The sequence below is a fragment of the Xenopus tropicalis genome, chromosome 3 (assembly GCF_000004195.4).
Source record: "Xenopus tropicalis strain Nigerian chromosome 3, UCB_Xtro_10.0, whole genome shotgun sequence".
In the NCBI taxonomy this organism is placed as follows: domain Eukaryota; kingdom Metazoa; phylum Chordata; class Amphibia; order Anura; family Pipidae; genus Xenopus; species Xenopus tropicalis.
In genome coordinates, this window is record NC_030679.2 from 148784407 (window position 1) to 148809470 (window position 25064).

Sequence of the window (25064 nt, forward strand, 5' to 3'; positions counted from 1 at the left end):
GCTGATAGTGTGCATAGAGGCTGCCTAATAGCCGATCACAGCCCTTATTTGGCTCCTCCATGAACTTTTATGGTGCTTGTGTTGCTCCCCAAGTCTTTTTACATTTGAATGTGGCTCCCGAGTAAGAAAGGTTGGGGACTACTGATATAAGGGTTGTTGGCTTGTGGATCAATCATAGTCAGTAATCATTAAGTACACTGCTTACTATATTTTACTAGAGTCAATTTACATCCATGTCCTAGTTCACTTTCTGGCCACTATGTTTAAGGTACTTAATTTAGAAGTTCCTAAGGCTTCTAGCTTTCTATTTTCTCTAAAGATCAATTTACTTAGTGCTTTCCTGATCTCCTGGTTTCTCAGGCTGTATATTATTGGGTTTAGCAATGGGGTTCCTACAGTGTACAACACCGATATCATTTTATTTAAGTTCAATGCCTGCCCTTTGGATGGCGCTGTATATTTAGCAATTAGTATCCCGTAATACATGCAGACAACAGTGAGATGGGCACTACAGGTGGAGAAGGCTTTCTCTCTCCCAGTGATGGAGGAGATCCTGAGGATGGCGATGAAGATACTTACATAGGTTGAAATAATAAAGACGAAGGGTAGGACAATAACAGGTAGGGATAATGCCATGGCAAGTTCTTCTACGTAGAAAGTATCTGAGCAAGAAGCTTGAATTAGAGATGTGAATTCACAGTAGACAAAGTCAATGATGTTGTTTCCACAGAAACCCAAAAGATAAATCATAATCATGACAGTCGAGACAACCAGTAACCCCAATATCCATGTACATGTTACCAGATGACGGCAATGGCTGGGGCTCATATTATTAACATAGCGCAATGGGTTACAGATGGCCAGGTATCGATCATAAGACATGACAGTAAGAAGGAAACATTCAACTGCGGTGATCACACTAGAAACAAGATATTGTGCAATACAACCCGGAACTGTCAGGGTTTTTCCTTCACTCAATAGGGTGCATAGCAAGATGGGGGCAACACTTGTAGACAGCAAGATGTCACATATAGACAGATGGCTAAGGAAGAAATACATGGGCGAGTGGAGGTGCTTATCTCCCAGATACAATCCAATCAGCAGAAGGTTCCCACGGAATAGAGCATCAGAAACAAAAGGAATAACACATTGTTCACTGCGTGGGGGGCATGAAATCCCAACAATTCTGTGATTGTGGTCTGGTTGTGATTTCTTATGTTCATCATGGGAACACTTAACATAGTCAGTTCACAAAATTAATATCCAGGTAATTTAACTGAACTTTGTTTTGTGACAATGAATGTAATTACAATACAAGATGAAGGACGAGCCTTAGATATCTAAAAAATTAAATATAATATTAAATATAAACTAATGGATTTTTATTATCATGTCTTTTATATTTCGTTTATCAAGTTTCATTTTAAGCTTCTCCCCCAACTTTAGCTCCCCCAACCCAATAAAGAGGGAGTGGCAAAAAATAGCTAAGAAAGTGCTAGCTACATCGTAACTCGTCTAAAACTAATGAGGTTGAAGGATGGGAAGAAAAAAATAAAGAGGAAAGTATAAAAGAAATGGAAATAATTGAAGACAATGCATTTTATAGAATTGATCATAATATTAGGTCAATTTTGGAGGCCATATTTGATAGACTATCCAGTGATGAGCCCTTCTCCAGGCAACTCCAAGTCCCAATCATTTTAGGTAGTAGATCCCATAACTGTATGTTGTTTTGTAATAACTGTGTAAGAAAACGCACAAAAATGTGGTCTTGGCATTGGGAACAGAAACATTTACAGTATGTGATGACGGAACCCTTCAAAGAAACGTTGGGAAATGTTGAGAAATGAAGAATCATAATTTTAATTCTGAATAATACAAATTCCCTCACTTACTTAAATGATCTGATATTCCAGACTGTACATCTGTATATTGAGTGAACCAAAAAATTGTCTAAGTGATGCTTTTTGGATCTGTTACCTGTGCAGGAGAGGGAAATGTCCAATGGCTGCTGCAAATGTACAAGGTTATAAAGCTTTGGAAAAGTCCCATGAGAAGTTCTCACACAGCAGTAAATCCCATAAAGGCCACTTAGAAAATAGATATTTCTCAAGACGTTTTTGCTAGTATAAATCTTGTTAATCTTATAACCATACCAAATAGCAATATACTGTAGGTGACCGAAAAATTACCTTGTTATCATACCAATTGCCAATATTTTGATGGAGTAGTTGGGTGCCGCCATATCAGTTATAACACTATTTTGGAGAAGGGCCATTTTACAGATTGGATTCTGAAGTCAGGAAGAGGGTCAATGACTAAATGTAAAATACAAGAGATCTAGAGAAAGGAGTTAGGGTTCCAGAATGGTGAAATAGGTTCTCAGAGGAAGCAACTGAATGTAAAGAGAATAAAAACTAAGGTGGAGGTGGATTAAGGTGGAGAATGACAGTTATGTAGTTATGGTGTCAAATTTACTGATAAATTGTTATAAGATTTCCATTGGGGGAGGTAGCACCAGGCCAAACTTTTTAATGGACCCAGAGCACCATGCAACCCCACCCCCCACTCATCACCCTCCCTCCCATTCCTCCCCACTAACAGTGCTCAATAAATCTCTCCTATTTCCTTCCTACCTCAAACTATATAATGAGCAGGGATTGAGGGCCAACAGGAGCCCCAGACACACACTTTCAAGACAAACATCTCCTTTTATGACCCATTCTAACTTCTGTGCATAGGGAGCATTATGGGAACTGTTTATAATGGGGCTACCTGTGGCCAGTAGATTCCCTCCAGGGAAGGGGATATACAAAGGCCTTTACTGTGATAAGCAGACACTTCCCACACAAATGTGCAGTAAACCAAGATGGACTTTTATTAAAGCAGCTTCTTACAGGTGGCAATATGAGACACTGGAACACAGAAGACCTACTTTCTCCAAATAATTAGCTACACAGAAATAAATGTAAACCTGCTCCTGAACACAAATGCCCTGGGGTCCTAAACCCAAAAAAGCTTTCCTTGTTGGGTTCTCAGGCGGCCCAGCTAACTAACAGTCACCTACCACCTCTGAGATAATTCGATTACTCAACTATTACTCACCCTAACCCTAGCTGGGATAACTTTTCCCTCCTCTGGCTTCTCGGTATATCTTCATGATCCTAGTTAAGACCCCTGGTTGCCCAAGTGCCCCCCTTGACACTGCGCTTAGTAAAGAACGCAGCCCCACATTTACTTTCTGCCTTAGGGAAGGCAGTCAGGACAGGGCCTCAATGTGTGCTGCCCATATGGCCCTCCTTGCTTGCACCTCAGAATGACATGCAAGGTAGGTAGGCAGGACACCTACATTCCACCCTCTGCCCCTTTTGAAGGCAGGGCCTTACTGACTCTTGTGGGTATTGTGTATTTAGCTATTACTATCCCTATTACTATACCATTAAAAGACGGCTTACTGAGGCTGATAGTAAGATGCTGACTTACGTTAAGATTACAAAGAGGAAGGGGATAATAATAAAACGTAAGGACACCATGGCAAACAGTTCCTAGTATGGGAGCCAGAAACTCTCTTTAAAATGGTGAAATCACAGTGGTCAAAGTCAAAAATAATGTGTCAACAGAACTCCAAAGTTGAGATCAAATTCATAATAGCCAATGCAATTAGTCAATGGGGTCAGTGTGGTCAAGCAAAGATGGCACTTTTTTGTTATTGGTAATGGAAAACATTGGGTCACAGATGGCCAGTTATTGAACATAAGCCATAAGAGAGAAGAACATTTAGTACATAATTCAGTAGGAGCAGAGACATACTGACATCCTTTATACTCGAATTGTTCCAGAACCAAAATATTACTATCAACTGCTCAAGTAACATGGAAGCTGGAGTTCTCCAATATCAGTTGTATTAAAGGTCTATTCTTGATATATTCCCATTAAAGGCAAGAGAGAACATGTCACATACTGCATCTAAAGCTATGATCCCCAACCAGTGGCTCAGGGGCAACATGTTGCTCCCCAACCCCTTGGATGTTGCTCTCAGTGCCCCCAAACCAGGGAGTTATTTTTGAATTCCTGACTTGGGGGCAAGTTTTGGTTGAATAAAAACAAGATTTCCTACCAAATAAAGCTCCCTGTAAGCTGATAGGGTGCATAGAGGCCCCTAATAGCCAATCACAGCCCTTATTTGGCTCCTCCATGAACTTTTATGGTGCTTGTGTTGCTCCCCAAGTCTTTTTACATTTGACTGTGGCTCACGAGTAAGAAAGGTTGGGGACCCCTGGTCTAAAGAGAAAAGTAAAGGTTTCTCCATTTGTATATTAATGTAACAATCAATGCTAAGCAGAAATTTCCACTAGTCCTTATTTTATGGAGAGGTGTGTGAGTTACAGATGTACAGTCTGGGGGCAGGTGACCTGACGTGGGGCAGTAGATCGTTGGTGCCGTAATTCTTGGCAAACAGTTACCAAAAACCAACATGAACATTGAACAAAACAAATCCAGGAGCTACAATGGTCAGTATGTGCAGAACCAACTTTTGCAGGAGAAGGGAAGCAATCAGTGATGAGCAAACTGTCCTGTTTCTCTTCAACAGGAAATTTGAAAAACTGCTGATAAATGTGCAAAATTTTGAAATGCATTACAATCAATAGGCGACTTTTTTTACTTCCAACTTTTTTTTCTTACTCCAAATGCATTTAGGTCAGTTGGCATTTTTATCCAGTGACTTTGTCTCAGACTCATTTTCTTGGAGACTTTTTTGCCTTGGCAAACTAAGATATAATTACCCCTTATTGGGGGCAGAACAGCCCTATTGGGTTTATTTCATGGTTAAATGATTCCCTTTTCTCTGTAATAATAAAACAGTACCTGTACTTGATCCCAACTAAGATATAATTACCCCTTATTGGGGGCAGAACAGCCCTATTGGGTTTATTTCATGGTTAAATGATTCCCTTTTCTCTGTAATAATAAAACAGTACCTGTACTTGATCCCAACTAAGATATAATTACCCCTTATTGGGGGCAGAACAGCCCTATTGGGTTTATTTCATGGTTAAATGATTCCCTTTTCTCTGTAATAATAAAACAGTACCTGTACTTGATCCCAACTAAGATATAATTACCCCTTATTGGGGGCAGAACAGCCCTATTGGGTTTATTTAATGGTTAAATGATTCCCTTTTCTCTGTAATAATAAAACAGTACCTGTACTTGATCCCAACTAAGATATAATTACCCCTTATTGGGGCAGAACAGCCCTATTGGGTTTATTTCATGGTTAAATGATTCCCTTTTCTCTGTAATAATAAAACATTACCTGTACTTGATCCCAACTAAGATATAATTACCCCTTATTGGGGGCAGAACAGCCCTATTGGGTTTATTTAATGGTTAAATGATTCCCTTTTCTCTGTAATAATAAAACAGTACCTGTACTTGATCCCAACTAAGATATAATTACCCCTTATTGGGGGCAGAACAGCCCTATTGGGTTTATTTAATGGTTCTTTGTAATAATAAAACAGTACCTGTACTTATCCTGAAAACCCCAGGTCCCGAGTATTCTGGATAAACTGGTCCCATACCTGTACCATTATTTACCCCAGATCATTCCCAAATCACCTTAACATCACAGGTTTCTCAGCGCCCCCTATTAGCCCTTCTTGTAGAAGACTTCAATGTTTCCTTTTGGTGTTCCAAAATGTAGCCAGAACTTCTCTAATTTCCTGGTTCCTCAGGCTGTAGATAATTGGATTAATTAATGGCGTGACAACTGTATACAGTAATGATAATAACTTGTTTGCATTTAGTAAGCTTCCTCGATATGGTACAACATAAATGATGATGAGAGGGCCATAGTAGGAGCATACGGAGGTGAGGTGGGCACTGCAGGTGGAGAAGGCCTTGTGTCGGCCCGCAGAGGAGGTGATTCTAAGAACAGTGTAGAAGATACATATGTAAGTGATGATAATGAATGTAAAGGCTACAATTACTGTAGGAATGGAAAGCACTAGAACTTCCGTTCTCACAAGCGAGGTGTCTGAGCAAGAGAGTTCCAGAATTGGTTCCAAGTCACAGAAATAATGATCGATGATATTGGAGAAGCAAAACTGCAATTGGCCTAATAATATTACAGTTACCAACACGAGCATGAAACACAACAACCAAGAACATGATACCAAAGTCCGACATATGGAGAGGTTCATCAGGTAGGAGTAGCGCAATGGGTTGCAGATGGCCAAGTACCGATCGTACGACATAATGGTGAGAAGAAGAGACTCTACGCTACCTGAAGCGATGAATATGTAGAACTGGATGAAGCAACAGACAATCGACATGAATCTTCCTTCCTTCAATATGATATAGAGCATGTTAGGGATAATATTAGTAGTAAACATGATTTCCGACATGGACAGGTGCTTGAGGAAGTAGTACATTGGGGACTGGAGCCGTTGGCTCGTCGACACCAGAAGAATAATCATCAGATCCCCAGTTAAAGTTGTAACGTACATGATGAGCAGCACAAAGAACACAAGGAATTTCTGGTTATTGTACTGCTGAAGTCCAAGCAGAAAGAAATCCGTGACGGCAGTCTTATTGCTGCCCATTTTCATGTAAAAGGCTTATAAATGGTTTCATACCTGGTTCGAAAGACATGAAAATCAAATAGAGGCCCAAGAAGAATGAATAAACATCACTGAGGAAACCATCAATCAAATAGGGAGCAATTATGATGACCATCTATCTATCTATCAATCATCTATCTGTCTGTCTATTTCTAGGTCTATTCAAATACAGGTATCAGACCCCTTATCCGGAAACCCATTATCCAGAAAGGTCCGAATTACGGAAAGGCCAGCTCACCTAGACTCCATTTTAATCAAATAATTCACATTTTTAAAAATGGTTTCCTTTTTCTCCGTAATAATAAAACAGTACCTGTACTTGATCCCAACTAAGATATAATTACCCCTTATTGGGGGCAGAACAGCCCTATTGGGTTTATTTAATGGTTAAATGATTCCCTTTTCTCTGTAATAATAAAACAGTACCTGTACTTGATCCCAACTAAGATATAATTACCCCTTATTGGGGGCAGAACAGCCCTATTGGGTTTATTTCATGGTTAAATGATTCCCTTTTCTCTGTAATAATAAAATAGTACCTGTACTTGATCCCAACTAAGATATAATTACCCCTTATTGGGGGCAGAACAGACCTATTGGGTTTATTTCATGGTTAAATGATTCCCTTTTCTCTGTAATAATAAAACAGTACCTGTACTTGATCCCAACTAAGATATAATTACCCCTTATTGGGGCAGAACAGCCCTATTGGGTTTATTTAATGGTTAAATGATTCCCTTTTCTCTGTAATAATAAAACAGTACCTGTACTTGATCCCAACTAAGATATAATTACCCCTTATTGGGGCAGAACAGCCCTATTGGGTTTATTTCATGGTTAAATGATTCCCTTTTCTCTGTAATAATAAAACAGTACCTGTACTTGATCCCAACTAAGATATAATTACCCCTTATTGGGGCAGAACAGCCCTATTGGGTTTATTTCATGGTTAAATGATTCCCTTTTCTCTGTAATAATAAAACAGTACCTGTACTTGATCCCAACTAAGATATAATTACCCCTTATTGGGGGCAGAACAGCCCTATTGGGTTTAATTACTGTTTAGATATTTTTTTAGCAGACTTAAGGTAGGAGATCCGAATTACAGAAAGACCCGTTATCCGGAAAACCCGAGGTCCAGAGCATTCTGGATAACAGGTCCCATACCTGTATATCTATTTAAAGAATCTTTCTATGTCTATCTACCAATATGACTATCTCTCTCTCAGTATCTGTCAGTCTATCCACATCTTACTCTCTCTCTCACTCTCTCTATCTCTTTATTACCTATATTCCTTCTTTCTCCATATTGTTGTTCTAATTCTATTAAAAAAAATCATTTTACAATACCTTTTTGATAGTTGTAACACACATTGTACACAATTAATCTCAGCGTGTAGAAGCCTCAGTGCATGACAGTCAATCAAACGCTCGGGCTCGTTTGGAAGAGGTCTTTAAATACATCTCCTCCCTTTGATCACATAGGTGAGCGCTAATTAGCCCATTGTATAAAACGTGCTGATTTCCCTTATGTGTAATTAATTGGAGAGGAAACATTTCTTCAGAGAGACACAATGCTTTGTATGTGAAGAGACACATAGCCATGGAATGAGACAATGGGGCACATTCATTAAAGTCCGAATTACGAGTATGATATGCGAAAATTCACATTAAATACGAAAATTTCTGATGTGCAATAATTTGGCGAAATATCACGTCATGCTTGTACAAAAATATCATGGTACGATCCGAAAGTTACGAAATTTTCGTCTCCGATCATAAACGGCACAAAAACCTTTCTGACTTCCCATAGGGCTCAATGGCACTCTGCAGCTCCAACCTGGCCCAAGGAAAGTCTCCCATAGGGCTCAATGGCACTCTGCAGCTCCAACCCGGCCCAAGGAAAGTCTCCCATAGGGCTCAATGGCACTCTGCAGCTCCAACCCGGCCCAAGGAAAGCCTCCCATAGGGCTCAATGGCACTCTGCAGCTCTAACCCGGCCCAAGGAGAGTCTCCCATAGGGCTCAATGGCACTCTGCAGGTCCAACCCGGCCCAAGGAAAGTCTCCCATAGGGCTCAATGGCACTCTGCAGCTCCAACCCGGCCCAAGGAGAGTCTCCCATAGGGCTCAATGGCACTCTGCAGCTCCAACCCGGCCCAAGGAAAGTCTCCCATAGGGCTCAAAGGCACTCTGCAGCTCCAACCCGGCCCAAGGAGAGTCTCCCATAGGGCTCAATGGCACTCTGCAGCTCCAACCTGGCCCAAGGAAAGTCTCCCATCAGGGCTCAATGGCACTCTGCAGCTCCAACCCGGCCCAAGGAAAGTCTCCCATAGGGCTCAATGGCACTCTGCAGCTCCAACCCGGCCCAAGGAAAGTCTCCCATAGGGCTCAATGGCACTCTGCAGCTCCAACCCGGCCCAAGGAAAGTCTCCCATAGGGCTCAATGGCACTCTGCAGCTCCAACCCGGCCCAAGGAAAGTCTCCCATAGGGCTCAATGGCACTCTGCAGCTCCAACCCGGCCCAAGGAAAGTCTCCCATAGGGCTCAATGGCACTCTGCAGCTCCAACCCGGCCCAAGGAAAGTCTCCCATAGGGCTCAATGGCACTCTGCAGCTCCAACCCGGCCCAAGGAAAGTCTCCCATAGGGCTCAATGGCACTCTGCAGCTCCAACCCGGCCCAAGGAATGTCTCCCATAGGGCTCAATGGCACTCTGCAGCTCCAACCCGGCCCAAGGAAAGTCTCCCATAGGGCTCAATGGCACTCTGCAGCTCCAACCCGGCCCAAGGAATGTCTCCCATAGGGCTCAATGGCACTCTGCAGCTCCAACCCGGCCCAAGGAAAGTCTCCCATAGGGCTCAATGGCACTCTGCAGCTCCAACCCGGCCCAAGGAAAGTCTCCCATAGGGCTCAATGGCGCTCTGCAGCTCCAACCCGGCCCAAGGGAAGTCTCAACATAGGGCTCAATGGCACTCTGAAGCTCCAACCCGGCCCAAGGAAAGTCTCCCATAGGGCTCAATGGCACTCTGAAGCTCCAACCCGGCCCAAGGAAAGTCTCCCATAGGGCTCAATGGCACTCTGCAGCTCCAACCCTGCCCAAGGGAAGTCTCCCATAGGGCTCAATGGCACTCTGAAGCTCCAACCCGGCCCAAGGAAAGTCTCCCATAGGGCTCAATGGCACTCTGAAGCTCCAACCCGGCCCAAGGAATGTCTCCCATAGGGCTCAATGGCACTCTGAAGCTCCAACCCGGCCCAAGTGAAGCCTCCCATAGGGCTCAATGGCAATCTGCAGCTCCAACCCGGCCCAAGGAAAGCCTCCCATAGGGCTCAGTGGCACTCTGCAGCTCCAACCCGGCCCAAGGAAAGTCTCCCATAGGGCTCAATGGCACTCTGCAGCTCCAACCCGGCCCAAGGAAAGTCTCCCATAGGGCTCAATGGCACTCTGCAGCTCCAACCTGGCCCAAGGGAAGTCTCCCATAGGGCTCAATGGCACTCTGCAGCTCCCACCCGGCCCAAGGAAAGTCACCATAACGAAGCTTGAATGAATCTGAAACTTTCTTACTGGGAGCGACAAATACGAATTTGTCGCACAAAGCCTGGTCCTACCCCCTCCTTTTCTATATCTATTGATGGCACCCCCATCAACCCTGTTGATTAGGCACGTTGTTTGGGGGGATCTTTGACTGCAGTCTCTCCTTTTCGAACCACATTAACACCACTGTCAAAACCTGTCACTTTTTCTTACGCAATATTGCCAAAATCCGTCCCTTTCTCTCTACTGCAACAGCTAGGCTGCTCATGCACGCGCTCATCCTGTCACGACTGGACTACTGCAACCTGCTATTAACCGGCCTCCCTAACTCCCATCTTTCCCCCTACAGTCTATATTAAATACTGCTGCCAGAATTCTCCTCCTCTCATCCAGGAGAGTTCAGGCCCTTCCCCTGCTAAAGGCCTTATCGTGGCTCCCTATTAAACAAAGAATATCTTACAGACTCCTTCTCTTAACCTTCAAAGCCCTCCATTCCTCTGTTCCTCACTCCATCTCTTCCCTTGTGGCTCCGTATGTTCCTGGCCAACTCCTTCATTCCTCTGCTTCTCACTCCATCTCTTCCCTTGTGTCCCTGTACGTTCCTGGCCAACTCCTTCGTTCCTCTGCTCCTCACTCCATCTCTTCCCTTGTGTCTCTGTACGTTCCTGGCCGACTCCTTCGTTCCTCTGCTCCTCACTACATCTCTTCCCTTGTGTCTCTGTACGTTCCTGGCCAACTCCTTCGTTCCTCTGCTCCTCACTCCATCTCTTCCCTTGTGTCCCTGTACGTTCCTGGCCAACTCCTTCGTTCCTCTGCTCCTCACTACATCTCTTCCCTTGTGTCTCTGTACGTTCCTGGCCGACTCCTTCGTTCCTCTGCTCCTCACTCCATCTCTTCCCTTGTGTCTCTGTACGTTCCTGGCCAACTCCTTCGTTCCTCTGCTTCTCACTCCATCTCTTCTCTTGTGTCTCTGTACGTTCCTGGCCGACTCCTTCGTTCCTCTGCTCCTCACTCCATCTCTTCCCTTGTGTCCCTGTACGTTCCTGGCCAACTCCTTTGTTCCTCTGCTCCTCACTCCATCTCTTCCCTTGTGTCTCTGTACGTTCCTGGCCGACTCCTTCGTTCCTCTGCTCCTCACTACATCTCGTCCCTTGTGTCTCCGTACGTTCCTGGCCGACTCCTTCGTTCCTCTGCTCCTCACTACATCTCTTCCCTTGTGTCTCCGTACGTTCCTGGCCGACTCCTTCGTTCCTCGCAGAGCAATCGTTTGATTGCGCCCCCCACTACTACTGCGGTTTCCCGCCTTAAACCCTTCTGCCTTGCTGCCCCTTACATTGGGAATGCCCTCCCTGATTTCCTCCGGAGAGAATCCTCCCCCAGTCTTTTTAAAAATAAACTAAAAGACTCCCTTTTGGATCTGGGAACTGGCACTTATACTGTAATGTCACCCACTGTGACCTACAGCACTTATATTTGCCCATTTGTGTCTGTAAGTTCCCCTCCCATATAGATTGTAAGCTCTACGGGGCAGGGACCTCCATCCTCTTGTGTCCTCGACTCTTAACTTATTGCAACTGTAACTGTATCTTGTATTTATTTGTATTTATTGTTATACTGTGTATTTATCTATTATCTTAATAACCCCCTGTTTGTATTAATGTATTCTACTGTACAGCGCTGCGTACATAAGTAGCGCCTTATAAATAAAAATATACATACATACATACAAATTGACGCAAAGTATGAAAAAATCATGCAAATTAACGAAAATATTGCAGAAAATACGCAAAAGTTGTAAACTGTAGAAAAAATACAATTTTTTGGTAGTCATACATTAATGAATGTGCCCCAATATATTGTAAAAATTATATTATCATGAAAAAATATACATGAATTAGTTAATAACAACAGGGGTGGAAATAGTATTTAGTTTATATATATAGTTTTTTTTAATTAAATGCTGTAGCCCAATTGCTGCTTGGCTAGTACCTTAAGGTGGCCATACACGTGAAGATCCGCTCACTTGACGAGGTCGCCAAGCGAGCAGATCTTCTCCTGATATTCCCACCTATGGGTGGGCGATATTGGGGAAAATGTAGGCTAATTTGATTGTTTGGCCCTGGAGCGAAATGATCGAATTATATTGGCGGCAATGGGGCAGTCGGATCGGGGACTGCATCGGCTCATTGATCTTGTAAATCTTTTAACCTGCCCGATCGATATCTGACCAATTTTAGGCCAGATATCGGTCGGCATGCCCCTTGTTCCTGACCCTACACGGGCTGATAAGCTGCCGAAATGGTCCAAGGGCATATCGGCAACAACAATAGGCCCGTGTATGGCCACCTTTAGAAAAGGGTTATTTGGTAGATGAGAGCAGGGACAAAGCAGAAATGCTAAATCGTTATAACTGAGGAACCTGCTCATGAAGTTTTTTTTTAATAGACCAAATTCTAGTAATATAACTATTGATGGATTGGTGACTCAGGAGGAAAATCAAAAGAGACTTGAACATGTAAAGGGAAACAAAGGTCCAGGGCCGGATGGGATTCATCCCAGGGTATTAAATGAGCTGAGCCCTGTGATTGCCAAGCCTCTTCACTTAATTTTTCAGGTTTCATTGAGGTCTGGCATGGTGCCAAGAGACTGGCGGATTGCTAATGTTGTGTCGTTATTTAAAAAGGGATCCCGTTCTCAGCCTGAAAACTATAGGCCTGTTAGTCTGACATCAGTAGTAGGAAAGCTTTAGGACGTTTTTGCAAATCACAATGCTTTGTAGCAGCATGGTTTTATACATAATAGATTTTGCCAGACAAATCTAACTGCCTTGAAAATGTGAGCATTTCATTAAAAAAAATTCCCTAAGGAACATTTGTTCTAAGATTAAAGCACAAAGTTATATTTAGCTCCTTTCGTTGATCAAAATGAGGGGCCTCCCATTTCTAGGGGGAAGTCTACAGTAATAGCAGTTGAAAGTGTGATGGTGGGCCCCCAGTCCTGGTGGCCCCTGGGAAATTCTCTCTTTTGCCCATTTATTCAAATGGCCCTGGACCCTCTCACACTAAGGGGTAGATTTACTAAAACTCCATAATTTCTCATTTTTTAATTTTCAAATTCAACTGAATTTGTTTTCCCGAAAGTCTGATATTTACTAAAAAAAGTTGCAAGAAAAAGTCTCTCCGAGAGAACTGGTAGAAAAACTCTCTAAAGTTTCGAGACAAAAGAAAGAACTTCAAGAAATAGGGAAGGGACCTTTGCCATTGGCTTCTACATGAAATCGGAAAGTTTAACCCAGCAAATTTTCGAATTTGGATTTTTAGATGCAGAGTAAGTTTTTTCTCTGCGGCTTTTCTAAAAAAATCAATGGTTAGTAAATGATCCCCTAAGTGGATTACTAGGAATAAGGAAGGAATCAGAAATTTCTAGTGATGAGCGAATCTGTCTTGTTTCGCTTCGATGAAAAATTCACAGAATGGTAGGAAAATTCACGAAAAATCTGCCAAACATGTCTGTCGCGACCACATCTATTTTTGATGTGACGGAGCCTATTTTTGACGTGACCGTGACCGAGCATACTTTTGATGGGAACTAAACTATTTTTGATGCTACCAAGACATTTTTTGACGCATCTGAGCCTATTTTTGATGTGACGGAGCCTATTTTTGACGTGACCGTGACCGAGCCTACTTTTGATGGGAACTAAACTATTTTTGATGCTACCAAGACATTTTTTGACGCATCTGAGACTATTTTTGACGCGACCGAGCCTATTTTTGATGCTACCAAGCCTATTTTTGATGCAACTGAGTCTATTTTTGATGCTACCAAGCCTATTTTTGATGCAACTGAGTCTATTTTTGATGCGAATGAACCTATTTTTGATGCTACAAGCCTATTTTTGATGCAACTGAGCCTATTTTTGACACGACTGAGCCTATTTTTTAATGCAACTGAGCCTATTTTTGACGTGACCGAGCCTATTTTTAATGCAACCAAGACCGAGTCTATTTTTGACGTGACCGAGCCTATTTTTATTGCAACCAAGACCGAGTCTATTTTTGTATGTATGTATGTATGTATGTATATCTTTATTTATAAAGCGCTACTTACTGTATGTACGCAGCGCTGTACAGTAGAATACATTAATACAAACAGGGGGTTAAGATAATAGATAAATACAAAGTATATTAATAAATACAGATAAATATAGCAGCAATAAGTTAAGAGTCGAGGACACAAGAGGAAGGAGGTCCCTGCCCCGTAGAGCTTACAATCTATATGGGGGGGGGTAACTAACAGACACAAATAGGCAAATGTAAGTGCTGTAGGTCACAGTGGGTGACATTACAATATATGTGCCAGTTCCCAGATCAGGTGCTGGGTGAGTGCTCCAAAAGTTAGTCTTTAACCTTAGTTTTAAAAAGACTGGGGGAGGATTCTCTCCGGAGGAAATCAGGGAGGGCATTCCAAATGTAGGGGGCAGCCAGGCAGAAAGGTTTAAGGCGGGAAACCGCAGTAGTAGTGGGGGGCGCAACCAAACGATTGCTCTGCGAGGAACGAAGGAGTCGGCCGGGAACATACGGAGACACAAGGGAAGAGATGGAGTGAGGAGCAGAGGAATGGAGGGCCTTGAAGGTTAGGAGAAGAAGTTTGTAGGATATTCTTTGTTTGATAGGAGCCATGATAAGGCCTTTAGCAGGGGAAGGGTCTGAACTCTCCTGGATGAGAGGAGGAGAATTCTGGCAGCAGTGTTTAATATAGACTGTAGGGGGGAAAGATGGGAGTTAGGGAGTTAGTTGACGCGACTGAGCCTATTTTTTGACGTGACCAAGCCTATTTTTTGGGAACGAACCTATTTTTGATGCTATCAAGCCTATTTTTGACGCATCTGAGCCTATTTTTGACGCGACCGAGCCTATTTTTGATGTAAACAAACCTATTTTTGATGCTACCAAACCTATTTTTGATGCATCTGAGCCTATTTTTGATGCGACTGAGCCTATTTTTGATGCAACTGAGCCTATTTTTGACGTGACCGAGCCTATTTTTGACGTGACCGAGCCTATTTTTATTGCAACCAAGACCGAGTCTATTTTTGACGTGACCGAGCCTATTTTTATTGCAACCAAGACCGAGTCTATTTTTGACGCGACTGAGCCTATTTTTGATGCAACAAGCCTATTTTTTACGCAACCAAGCCTATTTTTTGACATGACCAAGTCTATTTCTGATGCGGCAGAGCCTATTTTTGACAGAACTGAGCCTATTTTTGACCTGATCGAGCCTATTTTTGACTCGCCCAATTTTTATGTGGCCGCGACTTTTTTTGACGCACAACGATCTTTTTGCGGCAGAGTTTCAATTAAGTTTTGCGAAACAATCCACCAATGGCGAAATGCGGAAATTCACTGCGGATTCATGCCTGGAGAAAAAAATTTGCTCATTACTAGAAATTTCTTCTTTGACAAATCAGCCCCTAAGGTTTTTAAATATCCTTTATTCAAGAAATCCATTTAATCAGAGCTTTCCTGATCTCATTATTCCTTAAACTATATATTATTGGGTTGAGTAAAGGCGTGACCACTATGTATAGGAGAGAGATGACTTTGCTTATATTCAGGGACTGCCCTTTGGATGGCACAGTATACTTGGCGATTAATATGCTATAAAACGTACACACAACTGCAAGGTGGGAGCTACACGTGGAAAAAGACTTCTGCCTTCCAGAGTTGGTGGAGATCTTCATGATGGAGAAAGAGATGCTGGTGTATGTGAGAATGATAACCAGGAAAGGAAAGATAATTATGGGAAATGTGAAGGCAATGGCGATTATTTCCACAGTGGATGTATCTGAGCATGACACTTCTAGAAGAGGAGCGAAATCACAATAAATATAGTCGATGGCATTGAGTCCACAGAACTCCAAAAGAGATACAAAGACGGCAACAATGACGCAGAGTAGGAAACTCAGAAGCCAAGACCATAGCACAAGGTGGACACTCAGCTTGATACTCATAATGCTGACGTACCTCAAGGGGTTACAGATGGCAACATAGCGGTCAAGAGACATTACAGCAAGTATAAAACATTCAGCCGCCGTGAATGAGCTGCAAGCAAAAAACTGGGAGATACAACTAGGGACGGACATGTCTTTCCCCTCTTTCAGTAGGGCACATAGCAAATTAGGTACAATGTTTGTAGACAGCAATATATCCGATGAGGACAACTGGCTCAGGAAGAAATACATGGGAGTGTGGAGTCTCCGGCTTCCCAAAACCAATGCAATGGTCACAAAGTTGGCACATAATGTAGCAATATATAGTAGCAGGAATAAAACAAAAAGGAAAACCAACTGGGTATAGGAGCCCTCAAGGCCAAGTAGAATAAATCCTGTGGTTTTCGTTTGATTGATTATTTCCATGCTGATCATGATGGATAAGAACAGGTCCAGCTGCGATGAATGAGAACATAAATTATTCACATCATATAGGTTTAAATAAAATTCAATTTATATAATGCTACATTACCCATAGGTATTATAAACAATAATTTCTGTCTGAAATATCCTTACATTGGCCTTCAAAATAACGAGGCCATTATGCCTTAGTCAGATATGGAAGATATAATAGCCCAACCATATTTCCATGAGCATCTTTATATAAGCAGTAATCCTATCTAATCCTAACTCTAATCCTATCCATGTGATATAAATGAATTGAGTCATTGATAAACTCACCCTGTTATAAATTTAATGGGGGTAAAGTAATAAAGTTACCCCTCCATTATAGCCTACTATTTAGTTCAAAGAATTGACATACATTCTCCTTGCCAGTGGAGTAACTACCAAGAAAGTAGTCCCCCCAACTATGGGGTGAGGGAGCAGGGATCAGCACAGGTCTGCTTCTTGTGGGGGCGGGCATTGCAGGTCACCCGTGACCCCCACAAACAAAATTATAGAGAGGTCCCATGCCCCGAAGTTACGCTCCTGCAACCATGATCTCTAGTATCTTATATCAGTGGCTCTGGAAACTCAAATTTTTTGAATTGTTACACAAAAAACAATGTCAAAAAGTTTCAAGACAAAAGAAGGATCCTCCAGGGAAGGGAAAGGACAACTGCCATTGAGTTCTCCATGATCTTGGCAAGTTTTAGCTGGTCACTTGTCGAATTCGGATTTGTTGTCAATCTCCAAAAAATTGGGACTTTTTTTCTGCGACCAAATTCGAAAAAAAACCCAGAAGGTTAGCAAATGGCCCCCTTACTGTATGTGGTGCTATGGTTGGTAATCCTTCTGCTGATAAAGAGTCCAAATCCAAATAGTATCATGTTTATTGTTTTGGGATGATTTACTCACCTTATTTCAGCATCTAGAATCCTTTGCATGGATTGGAATAAGAGTGTCAGCTCAGTGGGTTCTTTTGGCTTCTGCACTGAGCTCGGCCCATTTACCTACAAATTCTGCAATAAGCGTCGCACCTCCGATTTATAGAGCTTTCCTACTGATCCTTGAGGAGTTGAGAATCCCAAAGGACCAATAAAGACAAAACTAACATACGAAAGGAAAATTCCCAATACTGTATTGTGCGACTGATTTGTGCTTGTATCAATGATACAGAATGTATCAAAAAGATTTCTGAAACTTTGCAGATGACCTTTCATGCATAAAAATGGTCTGAGAAGATGCTTCACATGGCCAAAAGTATCCTGAATTTAAATCAGGGTCCCCTAGCAGTTTGTATCGTCTGCTGCTTCCAAACTTCCATATATGAATCAATTTAAAATTACATTCTAACCATGTTTTCAGTGGCAACCAGAGGCCAGAACTGGCACAGTATGTTTTGGAGGTGCAGGCTTGCCCCAGTGCCAGTGTCTTATTAGACCATATGTTCAGTGTTGGGCTTGAGCCTTGATACCTAGAAATCCATGGGGTCGGATGGTGTCTAGCACACCCAAAGACCCCATGTAGTCAACCACCATGTTGTCTAGCCACTGTTGGTGTTGATATCAGCTGCTTCTGCCCTGCTGCTACCTGTTGAGTCAAAGAAGTTATCCCTCATAGCTCACCACCACCTCTACCTGTGCTGCTGCTGCTGCTGCTTGGCCCACATCTCTGTTGATGCTTGGAGTTGTAGTGGGGTCAGGTATCTTTGATGCCACTGATCTGGGATTCTGCACATCGGCAACCATGCAGAAAAGGTGCCCTGACCAAACTCTTCTTGACTGTCTTCTGGATCCAGCAAATCATCTCCCTCCTCCCCCTTCTTTATGCCCTTCCAGCTGTAGGAAATAGCTTAGGTGTGTGCGTTGCATGTCCATTCCCCCTGTAAATCATGTGGCCTGTTCAAATGGGACACCACTGGTTTGCTCTAAAGTACTCCAACTGTGCACCCTGAGTACCCTTGGTGCTATGCTCCAGCAGGTAATTGCTAAGTACCCAGCACTGCTCTACAATGTTCAGGGTAGAGTTCCAGCATGTTGGCAGATCACCCAATGCGGTGACAGTCAGTTCTGCTGCTGCATCAGTGCCAAGGACTTGCTGGGGGACCTACAAAATTGGCTGCATACCCTATGAACCTTCTCCAGAACATCACCCAACCCCAGGTAGCTCTTCAGAAAGTGCTGCATGAGTAGCTTGATGTTCAAAGCAAGGCATGTAGGACAGTCAGCCTTGGTGGAGGCCAGCAGGTTACACCACATTGCCTGCTTGAAGCTAAAGTGCAGCTGCAGAGAGATTTCAGGGGAAGCTTATCAATAACTTGCTTTGGGGGTGTAGAGAAGGAGTAGGAAGCAAATACAGTGGCTGTCTAGGGTTTCCCTTTTACCACACAGGGAGGCAGCTGCAGCCTCTCAAGGAATCCCTGCTGGAGCCCTACCCGGCACTCAACAGAATGACCCAATGGATTGTGAAGAAGATGTACTACCCCTGCCCAAGCCTGCTGGGTGCCCTAGGCCTGCATTTGTTCATCCACCTCAAATAAAGAACCTTTGTGGATTCCAAGTGCCCGGTGAGTTCTGCTATCTGGCACAGATTGCCCACAGTAGTTGTGCCCAGCTCAATACAGGCCCAGGGAGAGGGGTCTCAGGGGAAACTCAGCCATTATCACAGCAATTCGAGTCAGAATACATACTACAGGATAAATCACTTTCAAGTCTCTTCCTAGTTTCTTTTATTTATATGCTAGCATCTATCCTTTCATCTATGTCTCCTCTTTGGTCCCATTCAGAAGTAGGGAATGACCATGAAGCAGGCCAAATGGTCAGGAGCAGGAGGTCCCTAACACCTGGGCCCACCAGGAGTTTACATGTTATCCTGGTGGCCAGTCCGACACTGAGCATGAATATTAGAGGATGTTTCCTGGACTTCTCCTTAGAACAATAGTCTTTCCATTGTAATTCTGACATGATGGATGTCCTCAACTTCAAACTCATCTTGTCACAGGTTTAAGCAAGGCTGCATGGAATACCAGATGAATAAATCAGGTAGTAGGACGTTCCAGTTGAAAAATAATTTATCTGACAAAATTTAATGGACCCAAAAATATCCACCTAGCTTCTTGCTTGGTCAGAAAAGTCCCACTTTAAACTCAGGATCCTTGCCATGCTTGCAGTTAGCATACATTTTGAAGATCTGTTGGACTTTGCCATGGAGGGTTGAAGTCTTATAGTTACTGCCCAAAAAGTTTTACTGATCCTGAACAGCAGGAACAGAAACATTAGGTAATGTAGATGAGAAAAAATGCTGGATTCAGTCCATAGTTGCCAGAAAATGGTGACTGATGAATTAATTAATGATGGGCATTGTTACAAACAGATTCTGCTAAATGTAGAAGTTGAGACCAATCATCTTGCAGGAAGAACCCCTTAGTAACACATGGGGGGAGACTCTCGAAATAGGCTTTGCTATATTTTTTGGTAGCTTATTGCATTCAGTGTTTTAAAGGATAACTATACCCCCAAACAATGTAGGTCTCTATATAAATATATTGCATAAACAGCTCATATGTAAAGCCCTGCTTCATCTAAATAAACCATAATTTTTTAGAAGTATGTGCCATTGGGTAATCCTAAATAGGAAACTGACATTTTTAGCACTAATAGTGGAGTATCTTATGGGTCTGTTCTCTGTGGAAATTTGTTTTTAATGACCTTGAGGAGGGTTTGGAACAAATTTTGAAAGTTCTGGAAGCTGCTGGCTCAGATGGGCGGCAGGAAGGTCAGTAGGCAGTTTTCTAAAAGGGTTCAGGAGGAAGTAGGTGTGTCTGTTGAGAGGGAATTTAAAGGAGAGCCTGAGTGGATAAGGTGCAACATCCCCTCCTTCTGGATTGCCTTATTATAGAATAGAGTTCTAATCCATAGTTCAAACAACAGTGCAGTTGGAATACTCATTGGGAGTTACTGAACTACCTGGAAGCTGTCAAGAAATGTTATGCTAACCGTGGTTGTACTGTTACCTGCCCATATGTCCATAGGGACAACACAGTGGGCACTGTAACTACTGTTTTTATTTTTGCTGATGATACTCAACTGTATAAAACTATTAGTTCCATGCAGGACATTGCCACTTTTGATTTGACTAAACTGGAGAAGAACATCAACTTTACTTAGTTGGGAAGTCCTACCATAAAGAACAAAAAGAACATCAATTTTACTTAGTTGGCAAGTCCTACCAAAAAGAACCAAAAGAACCTACAGTCATGGGTTTGCAGAGCAGCGCCATTGGCTAGCAGAGAAGAAGCTTTAGAGCATGCCAACATTCACCAGAGGAAAACTCTGGAAATCCAATAGAAATGAGTAGAGAACTGTGGAATTCTCCTCAGTATGAAGTGTGAATTGTCCTGTTGAACCATTTAACTCAGTAGCCCATTTGTATCAATGCTTAAATATTTCCTAAAGAAAGAATAAAGTAAAACAATGCTGGAAGAATTCTTAGTTAATTATCAGAAATTAGCCTACAACTGCCTTGTCTCTTAAGGGTTGGTAATTATCTCAAACACTAGAGTTTTCTGGAGATATCTCAGTAGGTTTCCCAAGTGTGGATGTTACCAGCACTGCTTTATAAAAGGAGATCTTTTCAGCTCTTCCCTGCCCAGTCTGTATCTGGTGCCATTCAGGTAGGTGCAAGTCAGGTGAATAAAATATTTCAAAAACATCTTTCCTGCAAAGAGATTTCATTGGAAAGAAATGGTTGGAATTGTGTTAGCAGAATGACAGGAGAAATGCATTTTTCAAGGCTTTTACAGGATTTGAGGTTTCGTTGTATGTCTTTTACATTCTCCCATCATTATGTGCCTGTTGGTTATTTAATTCTTACTCATCTGTTGAATGGAATTTTGTTTGGAAACATTAGCACAATTTTATATTTTTTTTTCTAAAGAACATCTCTTTTGTGTTCTAGGGAAGGAGAGAAGAGGACATCTTTTGGAGGGTTCAGATATCTCTGAATCAGGTGAGTATAATATTCCAATAACATCTCTTCTGTAAAATGATTTTATTGGAACAAAATGGTTGGGATCGTGTTAGCAAAATGGCAAGAAATGCAGAACAGGTTACACATTGGGAGAAGCTCATGAGGCCATCTTCTTATGGTTCCATAGTATCTGGGGCGTTCTATTAGGTGCAAATCAGGTGAGTATATTATTCCAAGAACATCTCTTCTGTAAAATGATGTTATTGGAACGAAATGGTTGGGATTGTGTTAGCAAAATGGCAGGAGAAATGCAGAACAGGTTACACATTGTGAGAAGCTCATGAGGCCATCTTCTTATGGTTCCATAGTATCTGGGGCGGTTCTAGTAGGTGCAAATCAGGTGAGTATATTATTCCAAGAACATCTCTTCTGTAAAATTATGTTATTGGAACGAAATGGTTGGGATTGTGTTAGCAAAACAGAAGGAGAAATGCAGAACAGGTTACACATTGGGAGAAGCTCATGGGGCCATCTTCTTATGGTTCCATAGTATCTGGGGCTGTTCTAGTAGGTGCAAATCAGGTGAGTATAATATTCCAAGAACATCTCTTCTGTAGAATGATTTTATTGGAACGAAATGGTTGGGATTGTGGTAGCAAAATGGCAGGAGAAATGCAGAACAGGTTACACATTGGGAGAAGCTCATGAGGCCATCTTCTTATGGTCCCATAGTATCTGGGGCTGTTCTAGTAGGTGCAAATCAGGTGAGTATAATATTCCAAGAACATCTCTTCTGTAAAATGATTTTATTGGAACGAAATGGTTGGGATTGCGGTAGCAAAATATCAGGAGAAATAAAGTGCAGGTTATTGGTAGAAGCTTATGGGCATCTTACTATGTTCTGAAGGACTAAAGGTTTTATTCTTGGGCTTTATCTCTTCCCTGTTTTTTTCATGCATACTTATTCTGCTTAATTTGTAAACATTATTATAAATATTGTTTTTCCTGAAGAACTTCTCTTCTGTGTTATGGTGAAGGTGACAAGAGACCTCTGCTTGAAAAAGGATGAGTTTCAAACTTCTCAGAATCAGGCGAGTGTAATATTACAATAACATCTTTCCTGTAAAGTAATTTATTTGCTTAATTTTAGGAGAGGAAGAAACATGTTGTCTATGAATTTTTCTGCACAGTTATGCGGTCTCCTCAACCCTTTTGACTTGTTTGTGAATCCCTACTCCTGGTTCTCCCTAAGCTGATCAGAAAACCCTGCACTACACTGATGAGCCCCAAGAAGGGCCAAACCGGTCTGTAGTTGGGAATCTGATCAGCTATTATCCCGGCTTTAGCTTCAAAAATTCAGTGGTTGAGCTTTAGCCTTTAGGATAAACCCATGTATATGGGATTTTTTTAGGAGCCTTAAGGAATTTGTTCCCAGAATCCCTTTGATCCATTTGCATACGTATGAGGCAGTCTCCCCAACCCTTTTGACTTGTTCGTGAATCTGCACAATTATAAAATTGTTACACAACTTTTTAAGCCATTTTTCTTTACTAAGAGCGTTATGAATGCCCACCTAAAGGACTTTTCTGTTATGGTTGATCCAAAAAAATCCAAAGAAATCCAAACCCTGAGCATATTGTGCACATATCCATCTCATCCCTTCAAGCATACCCTTATCTGAGCAATATTTGAGAAAACCTCCTTGGATCCAAATCCCCTGGATTCCATCTCCTGCATCTCCTCATGAAGCCCCTACTAACATTTGGAGGATGGTGGGAGCATAGCAACCCAGCAGACCACCATTGACAAGTTCTAAAAAGCAGTGAGATTAGTAGATTAGTAAATGAAGCTTCCCAACCTTCTATATTAGTAAGTAGTACTGATGTGTTGTGTACTTTCTTTGAGGCATCTTGATATATGAGCCATTAATCCTCTGGTCCCGTTGTAAATAACCTTGGACCTTTTTCTTTTTAGACAATGTACTCAAAGAACCACACAGTGGTCAGTGAGATTGTTCTGTTGGGATTTCAGGATCTACACAAATTCAAGTTTCCCCTCTTCTCTCTGTTCCTTCTGATTTACATTATGTCACTGTGGGAGAATCTCCTCATCATAGCATTGGTGGCATCCAGCCGGAACCTCCAGTCCCCCATGTACTTCTTTCTCCGGCAGCTGTCCCAGTCTGATATACTGGAGTCCTCAAATATCGTACCCACCTTGCTCCAAACTGTAATTCACGATAGAGCGACGTTGTCCTTTGGTGGTTGCCTTACCCAGTTTTATTTTTTTTCTGTGACGGAAGCCTTTGAGTGTTTGCTTCTAACAATAATGTCCTACGACAGATACGTGGCCATCTGCAACCCACTGCATTACAATTCTATAATGACCCACAGGGTTTGTAAGAAATTAGCATTCCTGTCTTGGGCTCTTGTCTTTGCCGTTGAATTGATTCCAATGAATTTAATAAGGACTTTACAGTTCTGTGATCAAAATACCATTGATCATTTCTTCTGTGATTTCTTTCCTCTTATAGAACTTTCCTGCTCAGATGCCTTCTTACTGCAGATTGTTGGCTTCTTTCTATCAGTCCCTATACTTTTTATGCCGTTTATACTGACCACTGTATCCTATATCTGTATTGCCCATGCAATCCGAAAGATCGTGTCCAATATCGGGAGACAAAAAGCCTTCTCCACCTGCAGCTCCCACTTGATTGTGGTCTCCATATTTTATGGGACTCTAATCTCCATTTATGTGGTTCCCCCACGAAGAGGATCACAGACCATAAGCAAAATTTTCTCTCTGTTGTACACTGTGCTTATTCCTTTAGTTAACCCAGTCATCTATAGCTTGAGGAACAAGCACATCAAAGATGCTTTTAAAACGTGTAGACTTCATTCACGTCTATGACAGGGACGTTGACCCTTAAATATTGACTTTTAATGAGATTGAACAGTGCTGTCCAAGATTCCCCATGCTTTGAGCTAAGTAACCCCTATTTCACATACTTGGAGCCCAGTTGATTATAAAATAAAAATGTCATATAAAGAATCTAGGAAGGTCTTCCAAGGTCTTCAAAGGTCTTGGAAGGTCTCTGCATCGACACACTTGGGCTGGAAAGTTTGGAATGCCCCAGGAGTGCTGGATGATGCCAATGCACTGTACTTTGGTGTGTAAATCACATTTACAACTCCTACTGATGCCAATGACTGTGTTGGTTAGGTCACTTTGAATACCAGGAATACCACAGGGCCGGAACTAGGGGTAGGCAGAAGAGGCAGCTGCCTAGGGTGCAATGATTGAGGGGCGCCAGGCAGCCTCTCCTGCCTACCCCTAGGGCTACTTTCTCATTGCCTCCGCCGCTTGTCATTAGCGGCAGAGGCAATGACCGATCGAATCGCCCCACCCCGCCTCCTGTGCTTTGGCGCGCATGGCCATTTGGGGGGCGGGGAGATGGGCGGAGTTGGCTGACCGGGTTGCCTAGGGCGCCCGGACGGCTT

At 42.5% G+C, this 25064-nt stretch overlaps 3 protein-coding genes across 3 annotated transcripts; 1 reads left to right on the top strand and 2 right to left on the bottom strand.

Annotated features, from left to right (window-relative positions):
* Positions 1-5675: 5675 nt before the first annotated feature.
* Positions 5676-6608, bottom strand: LOC100491799 (olfactory receptor 11L1-like). Its single transcript, XM_002940673.2, has one exon. It carries the CDS (start codon positions 6606-6608, stop codon positions 5676-5678), a length of 933 nt encoding a protein of 310 aa, XP_002940719.2.
* Positions 6609-15657: 9049 nt separating this feature from the next.
* On the bottom strand, positions 15658-23301 carry LOC100491631 (olfactory receptor 510). The gene is made up of 3 exons (XM_018092727.2): positions 23236-23301; positions 18723-18878; positions 15658-16608 (listed from the first exon to the last, which is right to left on the bottom strand). The coding sequence occupies exons 1-3, from the start codon at positions 23299-23301 to the stop codon at positions 15658-15660; spliced, it is 1173 nt and encodes a 390-aa protein (XP_017948216.2).
* Positions 23302-23524: 223 nt separating this feature from the next.
* LOC101734811 (olfactory receptor 5G3-like) lies at positions 23525-24474 on the top strand. The gene has a single exon (XM_012954112.2). It carries the CDS (start codon positions 23542-23544, stop codon positions 24472-24474), a length of 933 nt encoding a protein of 310 aa, XP_012809566.2. The 5' UTR covers positions 23525-23541.
* Positions 24475-25064: the final 590 nt, after the last annotated feature.

What these genes read in the sequence shown, in the direction of transcription:
- LOC100491631 (XM_018092727.2), bottom strand. Translation starts at nt 23,301, where the DNA reads ATGCAGGAGATGGAATCCAGGGGATTTGGATCCAAGGAGGTTTTCTCA. An exon ending in CAAATATTGCTCAGATAAGG is followed by an intron (nt 18,879 to 23,235) that starts GTATGCTTGAAG and finishes ATCTCTCTGCAG; the next exon opens with CTGCACTTTAGCTTCAAGCA. An exon ending in TTCTGGAGAAGGTTCATAGG is followed by an intron (nt 16,609 to 18,722) that starts GTATGCAGCCAA and finishes CATTCATCGCAG; the next exon opens with CTGGACCTGTTCTTATCCAT.
- LOC101734811 (XM_012954112.2), top strand. Translation starts at nt 23,542, where the DNA reads ATGTACTCAAAGAACCACACAGTGGTCAGTGAGATTGTTCTGTTGGGA.
- LOC100491799 (XM_002940673.2), bottom strand. Translation starts at nt 6,608, where the DNA reads ATGGGCAGCAATAAGACTGCCGTCACGGATTTCTTTCTGCTTGGACTT.